The following is a 20283-nucleotide window of genomic DNA, read 5'->3' on the forward strand; positions in this document are numbered from 1 at the left end:
CTTTCACTTGAAATCTCATCATTTGGTGTTTCGATGATGGGCACTAGACTCTCCCATAAGTGCCCAGTTGAGATCTGGTGACTGGGACGGCCATGGTATATACAATTTCCATTGTTTTCCAGGCTCATTAATCCCATTTAGTAACCACTGCTGCCCTATGGATACAGGTATTATCATCCTGGGAGAGTCCAGTCTCATCAGCACAGAACTGCTTCACCATAGGACAAATGAAGGGGTTCAGAAGGCCTAAACTACACCAGTAAAATGCAAAAGAACATGACATTTGCAATGAACCGATCCAGAATGGTTTGTACATGCATCTGCAAACAATGCACAGACATCATGGTTTTCTTTCAGTTGCCACTAGTTGATTATGTCTGTCCCTCTGACTTGTGCCAACATAACATTGGCTGCTGCTCCTCATGAAACACCAGCAAGTCTTCGTCACTAATGCTCCAGACAAACATGCCCTAACAACCAGACCTGCAGGATCTATGATGATTTGAACAACTAGTAGCCAAACTGTCTGTCCAGCATTTTTATACATAATAGTAAACATTATGGGGTATTAGTTTAATAGATGTTAATATCCTTTGTACCACTCATCACTTAGAGTGTTTTCTTTTATTTTGGTATCTGTTATTATTCAGTTACTGCCTAATCCTGGCCTGTCAAAACTTGTTGCTATGGAGGGCTAAGGGCCAAAACACAACTTGGGTGGTGGACTGTGGGCCAAGAAGTACTTAGGCACATTCATTAGTTAGAAATGTAACCAGTAAGTCATACAGTTTCCTAGTCACGTACTATCGTGGTGCTGGCAAGTTATCTTAAAAATCTAACCTCAGAAATTAAATTTCATTGCCTCACTACATCCAAATAAATATTATCTCCATCAAAACTCTTTGGATGGACAAACTTTTGTGGAGGGCTAAATTAGCCCCTCGGACTCCACTTCGTTCTAATCTATAAATTATAAATGTCATTGGTTAATATAGAGCCAGCTTTACGTGTATCGTCGCGGCTTCTAGCAACTCTTGTAACAATTTCAGGAATATTCCGTTGTTCAGCAGGTTAATACCTCTGTGAATTGTCTGTAATGTTAAATTAATCTTTACTACATCCTCAGTTATGTTGTATGACAACAACAAAAAAATCCCCTGGCATGGTACGGTAGCTGTCAGGCTGTGAGGCTTCAGCTGGTTAAGCTGTAGACCGAAGGCAACATAGTCAAGATTTTTTTTGTAAATTAGTTTTATAGAAAAGTGCAAATCGCTTAATTTGAATAACAAAGTTATCACGAAACGGTTGCTTCAAGGAGCACCTGTCATCCCAACATGCTTTGCGTGTCCAATATGGAGGAACTGGCGGTGGAGGTCCGTGGCTCCAACGGGGCTTATTACAAGGTAAATACCGGCTTATCACACACCAACAAACATTACATTGTCTATAACATGACACATACGTGAAGCCTAATGGACCACGGTAGCATCTCCCCGTTGTTAGTTAAAGTTGAGACCGGTAACTGCTTGCCATTAGCTTCTCCTAGCTAAGCTAGCCAAAGTTAGCTGGCTAAGCTAACTAAGCTAACTAACATTGCTCGCAAGTCCTCCCCGACTGTCACCTGTAAGCGACATTCTTTCAAACCCCAAGTTGAAGAAACGTGGGGATATCTACGATAACTGGAATTTGTAACCGATGGCGGTTGTTATTATGTGCTTGGCATTTGGTTGCCGCTGTCCTGGGCTAAAAGTTAGCTAATGTTAATTGCTAGTTGGCTAACTGTTAACGTCAATAGATGATGCCAAACTAAGTTAACGTTAGCAGCAAATCTGTTTCTCTGGACTCCTGAGACGGCTATTTGTGTAGCCGGCTTGTCGGTCAAATACATTTTGTAACTTCGGGTAGCTTGTTAGCTAAAACTGTTAATTATTTATTCGGTTAGCAGTATCGTGTTTTTATTCGGCTCTTACAAATTCCAAACATACTTGACCGTATAGCTTTTAAATGTGTGATATTTAGGATACAAACACTAGCTAGTTGTGACGCTGAGTTTGGAGCGCTCATTGATCTTAACTTGCCAGACGGTTGTCTATCGCTGTCTATTATTTGATACTGCATCATGCCCAAACTATTTGGTGTGTGTGTGTATGTGTCAGCCAGCTGTTCCTTGTCAATCCTGAGCAGTTGTCATGTCAGGAGAGGGTCACTGATACCGTGGACTGAAAGCTATTTCTAGACCTGCTGCCCCCTCCTCTCCTCCCTTCTCCCCTTCTTTCCTCCCCTAGCCTCCACTTCTTTCCTCTCTTCTTCTTTTTTCCCCTTTCACCCCCTCTCCTACACTCCTTCCTTCCTTTCTCCTCCCTTTTTCCTTTCCTCTTCATTCCTCTCTACCTCATACTGCTCTTCTCCTCGCTGCCCTTTTCTGCCCATTCGCCCCTGAATTCATGAGTGGCCCTGTGCGATCCTCCACCCTGCCAGTTGCTCAAGCCGAATTCCTGAGTCGCTACAGTAGTCTACAGTGCTGTGTGATTGTATTTCTGTTAACAGTTGATGTAACTCTCAACCCCCCCCCCCCCCCCCCCCCCCCACACACACACACACACACACACACACACACACACACACACACACACACACAAACAAACAAACAAACAAGATGAAAATGGTGGTTTGAGGTTCCCAATTGGCTTCAGGATACCTTGGAAATGGTCAAGACACTGGTGTGTTTTGTGACCAACCAATATGTTTCTTTCTACCCCAGTCTCAGAGCTTATTTGTGCTGTGTAAAAGTAGCAAAGCATTTATACACACGTCATTCTTTGTGTTGTCGTCATTAGGGATGCACTGATGTTCACTGCCAACACCTATTCTGGCACTGAACTTACAGTACCAACCTGATCTATTACTTTTTCTGAACAATCTAGGAGTTATTGGACAGCTTTAAACTCTTTAAATATAGTAAAGCTTTGCTATGATTTCTGACATGTTATAAGTGAGTTTTGATATGGGAGATTAGTATTGGGAAAATTGTCCATTACTGACACACCCCACTTTATGCCTGTCATCGGCCCAATATGTGCTACCAGTATCTGTGTCAGTGCTGCACGTTCTGTTTTGATTGATTGATTTTGCCTGCTGGTTCACATCAAACTTTTAAAATATCTGTGACAGTGCAACTGTGTGAAGTGCAAGTGCAGAGGCTCTGAATTGTGTTTTATGTAGCCAACACATTTGGGCGAGCAAAAAACTGACTACAAGCAGGTTTGCTATTAAAACTGTTAGAATTACATTCTTTAAAAACATTAACATTATAATAATTTAGTCATGCTTTGTTTATGCACTGTGTGAAGTTAGGTCCATGGTTTGATTACTTGTTTTACTAAGCCCTTTTACCTGGTGTGTAGCAAAACATTTTTACAGCTTTGTGGAGAATGTAAAAAGTGAGTAAGCATTCAGTGTTATGAATTGGCAGCTGTGCACTCCACATACGTCATTAGATAATCATAAAAGCCAATGCAATACACAGTATGATCAAAACCCACGCTATTCTATATTAAGTACAAAATACATGTAATAATTTGGCCATAAGCCTATGAAACAGTTGTCATCAATTATTAATATACACTAACAAATAAGACTGAATTATTGGCCAGGTATGATGAATCAAGAATTGTTTCTAGTACTAAAACCTGTCATTCAGCAGTTGTAAATTCATGCTATGTGCCTCCTAATATTTTTATTTTCACCACAAAGCTGAGAATGAAGATTCAAGTGTCTTTGTATCCCTTCTGTCATATCCACTTGTGGAACTGAAATGGGTGACACGTTCTGTCAGTAGGTTGTCCATGCACTTGGTAAGCTAACCTGTGTCTGTGTCTGTCCTGCAGGGCTTTGTCAGAGATATCCACGATGACTCTCTCACCATTGCCTTCGAGAACAAGTGAGTGTCTGTCTGTCCTGCCACCTGTATTCCAGCTGCTTTCATAAAACGTGTGAGGTGCAAAATCTTGTAAGATAACTGTCAGTTTGTTTATCCCCTGAAACCAAAACGATGGGAAATTCAGTTGTCTCAGGCTGATTATCACCTTATGCTTTGTAAGCATCAATAGCTTAGCCTATTTTAGGTGAATGCTTGGTGCTTCCCATGTGGGCATCCTACGTTTGAGTATGTCAGACTTGTCATAGAAGAAAGTATTGATTGTTGTTTTTAATTTTTTTTAAGTTGGCAGCCAGAACGCCAGGTGCCCTTCAATGACGTCAGGATGCCACCTCCTGCTGATGCCAAGAAGGAGATCGGAGAGGGGGAGGAGGTGGAGGTGAGGGACACACACACACACACACACACACACACAGTCTTTCTTTCGTTCTTTCTTTGTCCCTCTCTGTCTCGTAATCTCTCTCTCTCTGTCTGTCTGTCTCTCTCCTGTCAGATCTTCTCCAGAGCCAATGAGCAGGAGCCTTGTGGTTGGTGGCTGGCTAAAGTCCGCATGATGAAGGGAGATGTGAGTATCGTTCCTTATGAACACAAAGTTCTTACTCCATACATTAAGACAATTAACTATGTTTATATGCAAACAAATTGTAACAATATTAAATGTATTCATATTTTATATTAGTAATATTAACATTCATTAAAAGGACACATTTACTTTTTACAGTCCAGCACCATTGAACATTCAAATGGACTTTTTTTTTTTAAGCCAAACCAGAAATTAACCTCTGTCTGTGCGTTTGTCTATCCAGTTCTATGTGATCGAGTATGCGGCCTGCGACGCCACCTACAACGAGATAGTGACCTTCGAGCGCCTGCGTCCGGTCAACACCAACAAGGCAATCACCAAGAGCTCCTTCTACAAGTGCACTGTCCCTGTTCCTCAGGATCTACAAGAGGCGTATGTATAGCAACTACAGACAAACTACATCCGCTTACCACCATAACCATGTATACTAGAACGCCAGAGAAGAGGCACACTTAAAGCAAATGCCTCCATAACTCCACAGCGACAATGAACCTTACATGCAACAACCATAAACTAAGTGCGAAAGTTGTTAGATGTCGACACTGCAGGTCTGAAGACGATCAGGAAGAATATAAGTTATTAGTAATATGCATGTATAGATTATATAGGAATCACATCCTGTCTGTCTTTGCATTGAGAACTTTGTAAATCCATTCGATGTTCCCCAATCCCATGCTGTAAGCTGCTACTCTTTTGTCTGCAGCTGGGATAAGGATTGGGGCTTTTAAAGTAGTATATTTTCCTTGTATTCCAGGTGCCAGAATGAGCAAGCCCATAAGGACTTCAAGAAAGCTGTGGGAGCCTGTCGCATCTCCTACTGTCCCGAGACCAGCGAACTAGTCATCATGGTGACTGTATTGCTCTGCTTTGTTCTCTTCTATCACTCTAATCTCGTGGTGACATTTGGATATTTGTAACTGTATATCTCATTAGCTAGCCAGTTAGATTTGGCCTTAGAAATATCGGGGATATGTATTGCACATTCAATCCCTTTCTTTAAAGAACTGCAGTGCATTTGTTTTGAAACGTGACTATGTCAGCGCAGGTACGCAACCACTCCCCCCACACTCAGTTCAGTCGCTACTTCCTGGGCACTATTCATTAATGCAATTGGTCAAAGTATTTTTTTTTCTGTGTGGTAACTTCCTATAGCAGTTTAGTCAGTGTGGTTTCAGACAGGCTCTCGGCGCAGGCAGGGGAGACAGTCAAAAGAGGCTAATAATAATGTAACGGCCATGTCCTGTCTAGTGTGTTTGTGCAGTGGATGACTAATCTTTTCCTTAGTTTCTAGTAGTAAACAAGGCAACAGTTCAACATGTGCTAATAAGTCTTACTCCTATTTCCCGTTTTTGTGTGTGTGTGTGTGTGCGTGTGTAGTCCACCAATGAGGCAACAGTGAAGCGCGTCTCCTTGCTGAGTGACATGCACCTGCGCAGCATCAGGACCAAGCTGCTGCTGATGTCGCGCAACCAGGAAGCCACAAAACACCTGGAGGTCAGTCAGTAACCACCATGGCAATCTGAAAGTCAGTTAGTAATCTGAATGGCAGTTAGTAACCATAGCAATCAGGAGCCACCTGCTATGGCTCATAATATTGATAAAATTGCAAACTTTGGTACTCTAAGACAGCGTTCACACTATTCTGCTTTTTTTCAAACTGCCAGGGCTAGCTTTTTTTTTACATTAAAGTTAATGGGGAGCAGCTGCGTTGGAAAAAGCACTACACTTGGTGTCTTTGTAGGCAGAGTGGAGCACTTTTTAAAGTTGAGAACTTTTTAGAGGAACGCTCATGACGTCGGCCAACCAATTACAACAAAAAAGAGACAGGCTTTCACGCTATGTAGGGAGCTGACAGTTTACGACAACAAGAAGAAGCAGAGTGAAAATGGAGAAAGTAGTGGTAGAGAAGTTGGTAGTAAAGGATACCCTAAAATTGCCCATGTTGTGGCAATCTGGCAGTTTCTGGAATGGCTTTACCAATATAACTGTGTGTGTATATGTGTGTCTAGAGCTCCAAGCAGCTGGCGTCTTCCTTCCAGGAAGAGTTTATGGTGCGACCGGACCTGATGGGGCTGGCCATCGGCAGCCACGGCAGCAACATCCAGCAGGCACGGAAAGTTCCAGGTGTCACTGCCATTGAGCTGGATGAGGAGACTGGCACTTTCAGGATTTACGGAGAGGTAGGGCGGCGTGTGAGTGTTAAAGTGAGACTGTATGTGAGAGACAGGGAAAGGGGATGAATGAACATACTGTATAAAGAAACAGATGTTGAGAGAAAAAAGTGAGTGAGTGAAGGAGTGATTCAGTGTGGATATATGTGAACCTCTATATATAGAGACGTGAGGAGGTGTATGTGAGAGATTGCATACATGTAATTCACGCTTGGTTTAATGGCTTGGTTCTCTTTCAGCTTGCCTGCTGCTGAGCAGACTCCAATTGTGCTGTCTTTCACTCTGAATGCTTCCATACATCTTTTGTTTACAAGTCTTTTTTACTGTGATATTTTCAGTGGATTTTTACCCATGTTTTGTGATTGTTTTTTTAATTCTGAAGCTGACTGTTGCATGCTCAATGAAGAACGTTGACTGTGGACTATGCTAGTGTGTTAGTTGTCTGAATGGAAGGCAGCTAATGTGGCTCTGTGTTGTCTTCCAGACAGCGGATGCGGTGAAAAAGGCCAGGAGCTACCTGGAGTTTCTGGAGGACTCTGTCCAGGTGCCCAGGAACCTTGTCGGTATGTAGACACAGACATTCCTACTTCAGCCTGGAAATCTCCAAAACTTCCTGTTCAGCCTCACAGTGAGCCGGTGGGGCGTACCTTTTTACCTTTTCATGAGCACAAACCTTACCAAAGCTTGAAACTGATGAAATTTTCTATTTGGGCAGACGCTTATTTCTTTTATAAAATGGCGATAACACACAATAGTAATCAAGAAAAGGAAAGCAAATGATCAAGAAATCTTTTTTGAATCAGTAATAATTAAATGTTATTTTTTCCCTCGCAATTTAGTGCTAAATGCTATATACCTAAGCAACACATAAGTAGCGGTATGACTCATGATTTTCAGTTAGTGCATTTATATTTGAACTAACTTTTGTAGAATGTGACTCAAGCAATCAGAATGGAGGACTGGCGCAAACCATGTTGTAATGCAGCTTTTCCTCACTGTTTACAATGGATAGGATATATTTCATAGTGACACACACCGAGCTGTGAGTCACTTTCTCTTATACAAGCAGCCTAATTAGTCAAAGATGAGTTTTCTGCGGTTGCAAAGCAAAACTCGGCTTGCCTAAGTAAAGCGCTGGATAAGACGTGTGATTTCCTCATGTTTTCCATGCTGTCTGTCTATCCCTAGGCAAGGTGATTGGTAAGAACGGTAAGGTCATCCAGGAGATCGTGGACAAGTCTGGTGTGGTGAGGGTCAGGATAGAGGGAGACAATGACAACAAGCAGCCCCGACAAGAAGTAAGCCCGCTAGTACTACTACTGCTACTATTACATTATTACTATGATGGTTATAAAGCTGTAGAACATTTAGGACGCCTCCAGAGGCCTGTACTACGAAGCAGGATTTGGGGTTAGCGAGGTAACTTCAGGTTTAATCCAGGGTTTTCGGTCTCACGAAGGTGGTTTACTCTTTACCGAAGTATGTCGCCATAGCAACTAATGTTGAACAGCTAACCTGCTCCGGAGCAGGTTATGTTCAGGATACCGGATCGAAACGGATAAAAAGCCCGCCTCCTCACCAATCAGCTCCCTAGACAATTTGGCGTCATCGTTTTAAACAATTTTTAACAAGATTAACAAAACCACATATGAATAAAATCATTGCATTCAAATGAAAAAATAACTGTACAAAGGGATTCTATTGAAGTAAGTAAGAACGTAAGAAGGACTCTTTGCAGGGCAATGGTGTTTAGAGACCGGCAGAACACCTTCGCTTTCCATAAGGATTTATTATATTAGAGATATAATAATTCCAGGCGATTTGCCCACTCTGGCTATAAAAGAGGGCTAGCGGGTAGCTTACAATAGTTGGCTATAGTTATCAATAGTGAATTAAATTTACTATTGCATGTGACAGGCAGTGATAAGCCTATTTACCTACACATTTACACTGCATTACACAATCTGCATTTTTCCTCCAGCCATCCTCTCTAGTCTTTGCAACAGCAACTGTGTTACTTTTCGCTGTTGTATTTTTGTATTGCTCATATTTATTCATTATAATAGTATGTTCTTATTAAAAAAAAAAAAAAATGTTAGTACCCTAATCCATTTCTTTCACATACTTCCCACTTCTACAGTCTACTTAATGTGTTGAAATTGTCGGCAGCATTATATTTATGTAACCCCACAATTGTTCAGTCTAGTTTATTGCTTTTATTGTTTTATTTTATTTTTGATACTATTTTTATTTCTTATTTTTAGATTCTACATGTGTGCTTGTATTCTATTTCATTTTCCCTGCTGAATGATTTTACTTTTGCTGCTACAACGATCTAATTTTCTCACAGGGATCAATTACATTTAATTTAATGTTAAATCCGCTGCTCTGGATCTGTCCGTGTTGCATGTGATTGGCTATTTGTTACAAAATCCGCCTCTTTTATGTGAACGCGCACATAGCTCAAGTGGGAAAGCCTGGATTGAGTTAATGAGTTGATAACCACCTTTGTGATACTGATTAAGCGTGATAGCGGTTGTTAGGGTTAGTTAAACCAGCTACCGCAAAGATATCCTGGATATGTTGAACTTGCTTCGTAGTATAGGCCCCAGCTGTAGTATTTGTTTACACTTTACAAATGCTAGGTTTAGTTTGTCCCACACTTACTTTGTGCGTTGTGTTTTTGTGTGTTGCTGACACAGGGAATGGTCCCATTCACCTTTGTGGGCACCAAGGAGAGCATTGGCAATGTCCAGGTCTTGCTGGAGTACCACATCTCCTACCTCAATGTAAGGACACCTCTGTGTGTGTGCTGAATTGGGAAGAAGGGTTTGTTTTTGGTGTGTGTGCGTGTTATGATAGCCTGCCAATCCTTTGCTTTCGCTTGATGCCACAGATCCCATTTCCAGGCAATGTGTGGCGGCCTTTTTATTTCCCTCTTAGTAACCAGGGAGTTTCATTCAATTGGCAGTATGAAATGGCACGATGGAAACGCATTGTAAAAAGCTGTTATACATAAGCATTTAATCGATATTTACCACCAGCATTTCAACTCCACTTTGTAAAGGGCCTATACTATGCAGTTTCTCATATAAAGTGATACCTGATTCGGAAATATGTGAACTTGATCAATAATAATATTATCTTTTTATATGAATTAGATAAACACATTTGGGCTACCTCATACAAAATGCTAGTTAATTCCATTGGCTCAATAAATGTGTTTGCTGTAATGAGCATGCCTATTACTGAACTGTTCTGCGGTTTGCATTTTGCTCTGTGCATACATTTTGTACTGTTTGCATGTATCTTGTGTGTCATGTGCTGTTTGCATGTTTTGTGCCATTTGTGCTGTGTGTTTGGTGCTGTGTGTGTTTGTTTTGCACCGTGTGTGTAGGAAATGCAGCAGCTTCTTGCCGAGGGCCAGCAGCTAGAGGAAGAGCTGAGACAGAATGGGGAATATACACAGGGAAACAGCCTAGCAAGATTCATAATACACAACCCAAGGCACATTGGATATGTTGTAGATGTGTGTATGATGAGTATATGTGTGTATCCAATCATGACCCTAACAAGAACAAATACATTTCCTGGAGAGTCTTGACTTGCTGAAAGCATTAACGAATTGCGACCACACTGGATTTCGTGCTTGCTTTCTTTCTTGCTTTCGTGCTTGCTTTCTTTTCTTTCTTTCATACTTTTTATTTCTTGCTTTTTCTTCCTCTCTTACTCTCTCTCTCTTGCTCTCTCTCTCTCTCTCTCTCTCTCTCTCTCTCTCTCTCTCTCTCTTTTGCTCTAGGAGGTTGAGCAGCTTCGTCTGGAGCGGTTGCAGATTGACGAGCAGTTGCGTCAGGTCACCCAGGGCCACCGACCGGCCGACAGGGAGAGGGACAGAGGGGAGAGAGGGGAGAGAGGAGGAGGAGGAGGAGGAGGAGGAGGGTACAATACGGATGGCAGTGCCACCGCCTCCTCTTCCTCTCTGCATGCCAGTCGCTCCTACTCCGGCCGAGGCCGCGGGCGCAGAGGCCACAACTACACCTCTGGCTACGGTAGGCACCCTGCACCGCATTTCAAAACCAGATATCATAACATCACATTTTCTGCCGCTACAGAGCGATGTTTGTCCTTTTGGCATAAAGCGATCGCAGACGGGTCAGGCTGGTTAACATGAGCGTGTTGTGTGCAGCTTACTGACCTTAAATGATTTCTGGGTGTTGAAGTTCAAATTTTTCAGTTACCTCTCGCTGCCGATGTGCGAAGATGCCTAGTGCAGCTTTAATAGGGTTGGGAAATCTGAACTTGGTTCCAATGGCCAGAACTGGCTGGATTGAAACACCCTAGTGTTTAACACTTCTGCCTGTGGAAATGCGTGCAGTTACAGTACTAACTTAACTGTGGGGTCCTTTGGTGTGTTTGCTTGTTTCCTTCAGGCACCAACTCGGAGCAGTCCAATGCCTCCGAGACGGATTCAGAGCGCAGAGATGAGCTGAGTGACTGGTCCCTGGCCGGGGAGGACCAGGACAGGTTGGTGGAGGGGTTGCAATCAAACCCAGAGATTGAAAAACAAGAGTTTGGCTGTTGCAGTTTTCAATGGCAGCCATGTTATCTCCACAATCCTGCTTCATGGCTGTTGCTAAGTAACTGGTGATTTGGTGCCAGCGGTTCTGTAGGATCTTTCAGTTGATGGCACCCACCTGAATAAGGTGTAAATGTTTCTTTCTCTATGTTTTCAGAATTTTCCAATTCTTGTTTCCCATTTGCTGTTAATGTCAAGCTTTTGTGTGCAATTTTAACTGATTGATGGATCAACTGACTGACTTACAGGGAGAGGGGCCCGCGGCCACAAAGAGACAGAGACAGCCGCCGGAGGCCGGGGGCCAGCAGGGGCCGAGGAGGGCCCGGAGGAAGAGGACGAGGAGGAAGAGGAGGATACAACAACAGTTCTGGTAAGATGCACTGGCAGAGGACATAGAGAGACAGACAAACGGATATAAACGGATATATCCACATAACTGTTGCCTATCGTGTATGACTCTAACCCTAACCCTGCAGCTGGGTCTCGGGACCATGAGGGTAACCATGGTTACGGGGCCTTGGAGACGAACACAGAGACCGACCAGACGGCTGATACAGATGCTAGCGAGTCCACCATGCCTGCCAACCGCCGCCGTAGATCCCGGCGACGCAGAACGGACGAGGATGCCACGCTGATGGACGGCATGAGCGAATCAGACAACGCCTCAATGAGTGAAAACGGAATAGGTAGGAAACTCACACGATTTGGAAAAGATGATTTTATAACACTGTTCTTACACAGGGACCTGGCCAGGAGGGCAGCGTCGTACACAAGCACACACAAACTCAAAAGCTGCATACAGGTAGTGGATTTCTGTCCTGATGCAGCAGTGACAAAAACAGAAAAATAGTCAACAAATCACCAGACTGTCTCAGTAAGGAAGTGGGTCATCAGTGGCCTCCTGTATGGCCCAAGGGTCAACTAAATACCACTCTTGTAGCTAGCAGTGCTGAACAGATACTTGAGGGAAGCGCTAGTTCTCAGCTGTCAGCGCTGTCCAGAATGTGCAGCGGTGCTTCGTTTTCCATTGTAAGCAAGTATAAAAGAAGCAGGACTCCAAAGACAGGTCTCTGGTTCAAACGGCACCTTAAGCCCCCAATCCCTCTCTTTCTGATGACCCAACACACCTAGATGACCCAGAAGCCAAACCTCAGCGCCGTAACCGTAGTCGCCGCCGCCGCATCCGCCTGCCCGAGGAGAGGCAGCCAGGTAACCACGGCAACCACCGGTATCCCCCCCCCCAGTGACTGCTCCTAATGGTTTGGCTAAAAGGTTTTGCACCAGGCCTGGTGTTTGTTTGTTTGTGTGACACCACCACAAACGACAACAACAACATACTGCGTTTACTTATTTACCAAAAAACCTGTTTAATTACCTGTTAATTGAGTGTTGCTTGTCCTGCTGGCTTGTGCTAAATGATTGAGTGTGGCTGGCTGGCCCATCATGAGATATGCGATTGATGTGGTTCTTCACCAGCATACTACTAAATTAATGTGTTTTGTTGAGATTTTTTACATTGGCATATGATGTGCCTCCACTGGTTTGTTGTGCGATTGGAAAGTATGTTCATTAACGACTATTGTTTTATTTCATAGGCACAACACTCATTCACTAATAACTAGCCTACAGCTTATTTGTGTACAGTTTGTTTCCATGTTGTTAGGCTGTCATACACTCCAGTATGTCCTGGTTTGAGTTGCATAGTACATCTTGACTATAATGTACATTTCTGTGATGTTGTGTTGACTCTTCACTGACAGTCAGATGCACAAGGCCTTCAGTTACTGTGGGATTACATTGTTGTGTCTGACACCTAGATAGTCAAAGACAGTTTCAGTAGTAGCCATGTTATCTCCACAGACTTATCCCATGGTTGTTGATAACTGGTGATTTAATACCAGCTCTTCTTTTCAGTGTTGAGCATTTCTCCATGGCAATGTTTGGGAGGGTGATTTTTAATATTTTCAACCAGCACTTCATGGTGCTAGAGACGTGACAACAATATGGTGGCCATGGTACTACCTGACTGAACACTATTAATAGTTTTATCTCTTTGTAATGGCTGCCTGTAGTGAAATTTGCATTTCCTCTGTTTGATCCAGTAAAGTGGCAGTCTTCACACCCACTGCAATGCAAGTTTTGAAGTGCCGGTGTGTTCATTAATCTGGAGTGTGTTTTCTGTTACTCTGGGAGCCATTCTAATGAAAAAAATGCATCAGTGAACCAACAGAAGACTCATTTTGGGTCCTGACCCCTAGTTGAATAAACCAGACACGGTGTTGACCATTTGTTTTCTCTTCTGCATTGCCTGTCCAGTGACAGTGGCTGACTACATATCCAGGGCTGAGTCTCAGAGCCGACAGAAGACCACCAAGGACACCAAGAAAAACAAGAAGGATATGGTTAGTACATAGCTCACTGCTAGGTGTCATTTATTGAGAAATGGAGGTTGTAGGCTGCTTTCTTCTGTTTTTCTTTTCCCTCAAAATGCTATACAAAGTATTTAGCATCTTTTCTTTGCATTTGTTTGTTTGCCCCAAAAGGTGGTGTGCTCCAACCTGCATGTCATGAAATGTATTGAGAATGTAATGGAACATGCACACTTTCAAGTAAAAAACAAACAAACTGAAATACACCAAAATTGGACTTGGAAGGTTTTCCTAAGGCACAAGTGAATATGATAGCGGTGTATTATTTTCTAACCCCTCCACTCTGCTCTGTCTGTCCCGCCTTTCTCTCCAGGGTCAGGTGGATGCCATCGCCGAGCACAGCCCGCCGTCCGCCCCGGCAACTGCCAACGGCCCCAGCGACGCAGCTGGCGATGGCGACGGCAGCAGCACCGCCACAGCTTCCAGGTCTTCCGCCGAGAGGCCTGCCAAAGTCTCCTACCAGGGGGATTCGAACCCAGAACCTGTCGTCAACGGACTCTCCTAATCAGACCCGGGCAAAAGAAACGGTTTCAAATATTTGAACTTCTTCGGGGTGCGCTTGATTTAAACTCCCTATCACTTGAGCAGCCTCAAAAGTGAAACTTTACATAAAAATACAAGCACTGTTCTTTCTTTTTTAAATTTTTCAAATATTTGAAACCCGTTCAACTGCGTATTTTGCCGAGGTCTGCACCTAGCCCCCACCACCCCCCGACAGGCTCTGTCCAACTCCATTCATTTTACTACCGTTTTTACAATAGTTCTTCTTGTATGAGCTTGCCAAAGATAGTCAAACACACACACACACACAGACTTGCAGATATCTCTACTTGCTGCACTTTTCAGTCCCTTCTCCACAGAGAGCTCAGGGAGGGGTCGGACTGAATGCAGGATTTAAAAACTGCAGACAGGGATTCCACTCAAACCCATACTGTGGTATTAATGCAGTAGTTCTTTTTTCTTAAACAAAAAGAATATCATGGCAGGGTTTTAGAGCTGATAAATGTCCACCTTTTACCCGGTGGACTGACCGAAAGATGCTTCCAGAAACTTTTTTCCAGGATGTATTTTGTGCATCAAAAGTCGTTTGTAATTTAAATATTCTGCATGAACAGTACCACAGTGTCGGTCGGTTTGGTGGAAACCCAAGTATGTCTAACATACATGTGATCAGCTGTTGTGCCTTGAGAGTAGATTCAACATGTCGTTGCCTGGCTCCGCACACCATCTGAAATCCCTTCACTCATTTCTGCGTTACTTGATCGCCCTTGCCTGCCACATTTGAACCAGATGAATTGTCTCCAAGTGCTAACTCCTCCCTTACGGCACTGCAAGCAGGCTGAAGCAAACGCCGAAAGACCCTGAAAGGATTTCAATGGCATATCTTTTCAAAATCAGGTGTGTCTGTTTCTTATTGTTTTTTTTGGGGAGAAAAAGATGAGTCCAGTTATCCTTTATATATCTGTTCAGGAGTTTGACGTTAGCTGCTTTCTGTTGACTTGTTTTTTCAATATGCAACCACTTCTATTATAGGAGGAAATGTTCTTACAGCGTGTCTGGAAAAGAAACAATAGAGGAGTTGTTTTTCTTTGCACTGAATCGTAACCTTTTTCCGTTAGAGTAATTGTAGTTAAGTCCGGAAACTGGTGTGTCACTGTTTAGCGCTGGACAGAGATGTAGCCGTCAGGGCCAGGTTTCCCCAGAACATCTCAGTGCGTAACATAGGGCAATTTGTTCACATTTAACAAGGATGATGGGGAGGCAAAGTGCTGCTTCCCATCATTCCCCCACCCCCACCCCCAAAATCAGTTTTTAACAGGGGGGATATGAGGCATGTTTTGTATTAACATGGGGGATGACATGTCCGTTTCATCCCCCTCTACTGCAAAGATCCCTTTTTGTTCTCTTCAAAGCTGACGGGCAAAGACGACCCTGGTGTTGAGATGCTTCTGGAAAACCGAGCCCAGGTGACGATGATGTCATTTTCATGGTTCTTCCACAGACTGGCTGGCTGGAGACTGGTCATGACTGTTTCACGACGGAAGGAGATTTATTTGGTTTATTTATTTAAAAAAAAAAAATATGTACAGTATTTAAAAAAAAATAAACAAAAGAAGCCGTCTTCTTTTTATTGACACTAAAAACTGGCGTTAATAAGGTGTTTTTTTAGGCTGGTGACAATTTGGACTACTGAGAGTTGTGACTTCCCAAGTGTTTTTGTTGGGTCGACTACAGTACGTTTGTTTTTTTTAAAGGATCGTTCTGGTTGGTTGATGTGCAATATGTTTTGTATGCAGGTAGTTCTTAAATAAACTTGATCTTCCATCTAGATCTAAAACCCAACTGTCTCTGGCTCACTTAATGACAATGACAAATCTGTTGCAGAAATATATGCACTGGGGATCAAACCCCAAAAATGGAAAATCCTCTTACAGCAGCGATTCCCATGAAATACACATCATAAAATCACAATATGTAGAAAAAAAAAGCGGCCATGATAGCTAATGAGGGAGAGTTCCACCAACGGATTTTACAACAAATGATTTATTTGGGCACAATCAAGAGTTAGAAAAGACTTGATCAACAGTGTGAAACCACATCGACTTCATCAGCAGCATCTTCACTTCTATTTCTTAACCTGGCCGTCCATCAGATCCTTCGCTTCATTTATCTTTGCGGCTAGGTAGGGAGAGCCACCTGGGAGAACACACACACACACACACGTACAGAGTTTGTACTTTCTGAAACTACAATCTCCTGCAAAGCAACATAAGGCAATGTTTGACTAGAACTGTATTTGCTGCCTGGCTATATCAGTTTGTTGAGCGCTTCACTGTAGCCTAAAGCCTCTGGAAAGCACTGGGAACTGATGGGGACTTGATTTCAAAGTGGATCAAGGCTTTGGTTTACCTCTGTCTGGGTGGTTTAGGATCATCAGTTTTCTGTGGGCTTCTCTGATCTTATTCTTGTTGGCTGTGGGACTGGAAGACAGAAATGGAACAAATGTGAATTATTAATAGTAGTAGTATTAATAGTCTCATTTTCTTCTGTGGTGGTGGTAGGGCTGGGGGTGGAGTGTCTGCATACCTGACACCTAAAACCAGAGCAGCTTCTCTCTTGGTCATCTTTGGTTCAAATCCACCTTTATAGTATCCTCCACCAAAAGCCTGCAACAACACATACAGTCACACAACTCTGCTCTGTCACCCAGGTGAGAAATTCACTCCTGCCAATGGCTGGTGAATTATGGAATCCACCAGCCTCTGCGACCAGCAAGCAAAAAAAAGTTAACTTTCCTGAATTGCCATTCAGAGAAATAGTGTGTGTGTGTGTGTTTGCCATCTTACAGTCTTGGGGAAGCTCTGAAGGGCCTGTTTCACCTGAGGCTCCATGTGTTTCATGGCCTGCATGGCATAGCGACCTGGGAAAACAGGAGAAGCATGCAGCCAGAGATGTACTGGAGGGTAAACCCACCTCAACACACAGATACAGCAGTTCAGTTCATGTGGGGCCAGCTAAACACAGCTGTACAGAAGAGACTTCACAGGAGAACTTAAATTCTGACATGGTCTGACAGGGCTAATGACAACTGTCAGCATGCTGCATTTGAATAATGTCCCTTTCCTTGCTTTTATAGGAGTTATTTACCTGCAAATCCTGCTGCAGCTAGTGCCAGTCCCACAGCCACCATGGAACTGGCCTGTGGACGAGAGAGAGAGACAGAGAGAGAGTGAGAATTACTTGGATCTAATGAAAATCCCCAGTACCTGCTAGTTACATGTCCTGGCTGTTGTAATGTAAACAAACAGCACACCACTGCCTTAACTAACATTAGCTAAGCCGGGCAGACTAGCAGTTTTAGCTATAACACACTGCGGTTATTTTAAAATAATACTATGGAGTTTCTCCACCATGCTAACTGTCTGGCTAGTCCAACTAATGGAATGTTAAATTGCCTTCGGTCACGTCAAGAGTGTCATGCACATTTGGACAAAGTTAAAGCTAATATTAGCCAGCTAACGTTAGCGAGCTAGCCAGTAAACTCATGAGCATGCAGCGACTTTGGCATTATCCATCCAGCCGGTAACCCTGAAGTCCAACTCACCATGTTTCTGTGTTATGTAGATTAGATTAGGATCATAATTTTTGACCTCTCATGTCTTCATCGCTCTTGTCGAAATGTTTCTGCCGGAAACGGCACGGTGTTGTCGTAAAATCTGTACACAAATCGGCCTCCCCCTCCTGTCAATCTCCTTGAGAAGGTGGCGGTAATGCACCAATAAGCTGGATGCCAACCGCCGAAAAACAAGAAGAAGAAGAAAAAGTCAATCTCCTTGGCCAAACCTGTAGTAAAGTCAGAGGACCTGCTGTAAATATGTTAACATGAAAGTAGCTAGTTGAAGTCGGTTGAAGTACATTTAATGATGCTTGAGAAAATCACAGAGATAAATACAAACAATTGTTGGTTTGTTTTATGCACGCTAATCTTGCATTTAAGTGACATTCACGTGGTTGCCAATGTCATAAGGTAAATTACATGGCACTGAGCCCCGATACGTGCCTTTCTTTAATATGGAGAGAACGACACACTGAACTCCATTCACTAATCTGACAGTTTAATGTTGCTTTGCTCTTCGGCGAATGCACACACCTCAGAAAACACTACTGGAGGCCTTTTACAAATCACTAGAATCCACTTTTCAGTTCGGCATACGTACAGCACACCAAGTTGCGCTTATTTGAATTTAATTTAAACTTTTAAATAGCCTGTGGAGCGTTGCGTTGCCTGGTCTAGCCAAACTGGCTAGGGAGCAGCGGCAAGTGTGAAACAATTACAAAAGTTCAGATTTTATTGAAATAAAGTGCTGCTTGGTGGATCATTAAATGGCCAATTTACCAGAAGACCCCCCCAAAATTGTAAAATGTTCTGCCTGGTATGTGCTTTTGCCTGGAAACAAGGCAGCATTCAACTGTCAAATTTCTTGAAGGGAATTTGTTCCTTTAGAAGATGTGGCACCCAGTAGAACCAGCCAGATAGTAGAACAAAGTTCATTCATATAGAGAGCCTAAGTCCCTCCCCTTCCGGTGGACCACCATGGGACCTTATTTCGGAAAAAATATGTACGGTAGTCAACGGCGAGAGACAAATAATTGTTTGATCCCGTTTGAATTGTGCCATGAATTACACATATGATGTTTTGTCAATTTAAATGATAATTTTACAAGTCAAGAAAGTCGCAGTTTGTGGTAAAACTGTTGAACTATAAGACTGTAAAAATACGTAATTAGAAAGACTACACACCCAAAAGTCGCGCAAGTGACGTAACTTCCTCTCTCCACAAGCTACCCAGAGCCGCTGAAGCTAAGTCCCTCTCAGATAGCAGGAGTATTACACACAACCTGGAAGGTAGACAGTAAGAACGGATTTAAACTGGTTTAGGATAGTTTTAGTACAGTGGGGGCTAACGTTAACGCGATGCCTGTGTGTGTTTCCTATGTTTCGTTCCATGTTGGTGTTGGTGACGTATATTGTGCGAGACGAGAGATGTAGTTCACTGAGCGGTTTCACACAAAACTAAACGTTACTGTACTGTTTTACAACAAACTGCGACTTTCTTGACTGCAAAATTATCTTTTAAATTGACAAAACATCATATGTGTAAGTCATGGCACAATTCAAACGGGATCAAACAATTATTTGTCTCTCGCCGTTGACTACCGTACATATTTTTTCCGAAATAAGGTCCCATGGGGGACAGCGGAAGGGGAGGGACTTAGGCTCTCTATAGTCCTCTGACCAATCCTATAGAAGCAGATGCTATAGAGAGCCTAAGTCCCTCCCCTTCCGCTGTCCCCCATGGGACCTTATTTCGGAAAAAATATGTACGGTAGTCAACGGCGAGAGACAAATAATTGTTTGATCCCGTTTGAATTGTGCCATGACTTACACATATGATGTTTTGTCAATTTAAAAGATAATTTTGCAAGTCAAGAAAGTCGCAGTTTGTTGTAAAACAGTACAGTAACGTTTAGTTTTGTGTGAAACCGCTCAGTGAACTACATCTCTCGTCTCGCACAATATACGTCACCAACACCAACATGGAACGAAACATAGGAAACACACAGGCATCGCATTAACGTTAGCCCCCACTGTACTAAAACGATCCTAAACCAGTTTAAATCCATTCTTACTGTCTACCTTCCAGGTTGTGTGTAATACTCCTGCTATCTGAGAGGGACTTAGCTTCAGCGGCTCTGGGTAGCTTGTGGAGAGAGGAAGTTACGTCACTTGCGCGACTTTTGGGTGTGTAGTCTTTCTAATTACGTATTTTTGCAGTCTTATAGTTCAACAGTTTTACGACAAACTGCGACTTTCTTGACTTGCAAAATTATCATTTAAATTGACAAAACATCATATGTGTAATTCATGGCACAATTCAAACGGGATCAAACAATTATTTGTCTCTCGCCGTTGACTACCGTACATATTTTTTCCGAAATAAGGTCCCATGGTGGTCCACCGGAAGGGGAGGGACTTAGGCTCTCTATGGGTGCCATATCTTCTCAAGAACTATGAAGTGTTATTT

General features: G+C 42.9%; 2 protein-coding genes across 5 annotated transcripts; one reads left to right on the top strand and one right to left on the bottom strand.

Moving 5' to 3' along the window:
- The first annotated feature begins 1349 nt into the window (after positions 1–1349).
- Positions 1350–16039, top strand: fxr1 (FMR1 autosomal homolog 1). 4 transcript variants are annotated; one of them, XM_078285570.1, is made up of 17 exons: positions 1350–1403; positions 3888–3940; positions 4223–4316; positions 4431–4502; positions 4744–4892; positions 5275–5368; positions 5898–6014; positions 6530–6700; positions 7176–7254; positions 7880–7989; positions 9385–9480; positions 10491–10740; positions 11122–11215; positions 11516–11637; positions 11744–11953; positions 13584–13669; positions 14010–16039. In XM_078285570.1, exons 1-17 carry the CDS (start codon positions 1353–1355, stop codon positions 14199–14201), a joined length of 2040 nt encoding a protein of 679 aa, XP_078141696.1. In that variant the 5' UTR covers positions 1350–1352; the 3' UTR covers positions 14202–16039. The 4 variants fall into 4 exon arrangements, with proteins under 4 accessions (XP_078141696.1, XP_071760318.1, XP_078141694.1 ...); XM_071904217.2 differs by having other exon boundaries at positions 1352–1403; positions 9394–9480; XM_078285568.1 differs by having other exon boundaries at positions 1352–1403; positions 4223–4502.
- Positions 16040–16224: 185 nt separating this feature from the next.
- dnajc19 (DnaJ (Hsp40) homolog, subfamily C, member 19) lies at positions 16225–17935 on the bottom strand. Its single transcript, XM_071904223.2, has 6 exons — positions 17802–17935; positions 17345–17396; positions 17044–17117; positions 16784–16863; positions 16607–16677; positions 16225–16393 (listed from the first exon to the last, which is right to left on the bottom strand). Exons 1-6 carry the CDS (start codon positions 17802–17804, stop codon positions 16323–16325), a joined length of 351 nt encoding a protein of 116 aa, XP_071760324.1. The 5' UTR covers positions 17805–17935; the 3' UTR covers positions 16225–16322.
- Positions 17936–20283: the final 2348 nt, after the last annotated feature.

Source organism: Centroberyx gerrardi, chromosome 9, assembly GCF_048128805.1.
Source record: "Centroberyx gerrardi isolate f3 chromosome 9, fCenGer3.hap1.cur.20231027, whole genome shotgun sequence".
NCBI classification, from domain to species: Eukaryota; Metazoa; Chordata; class Actinopteri; order Beryciformes; family Berycidae; genus Centroberyx; species Centroberyx gerrardi.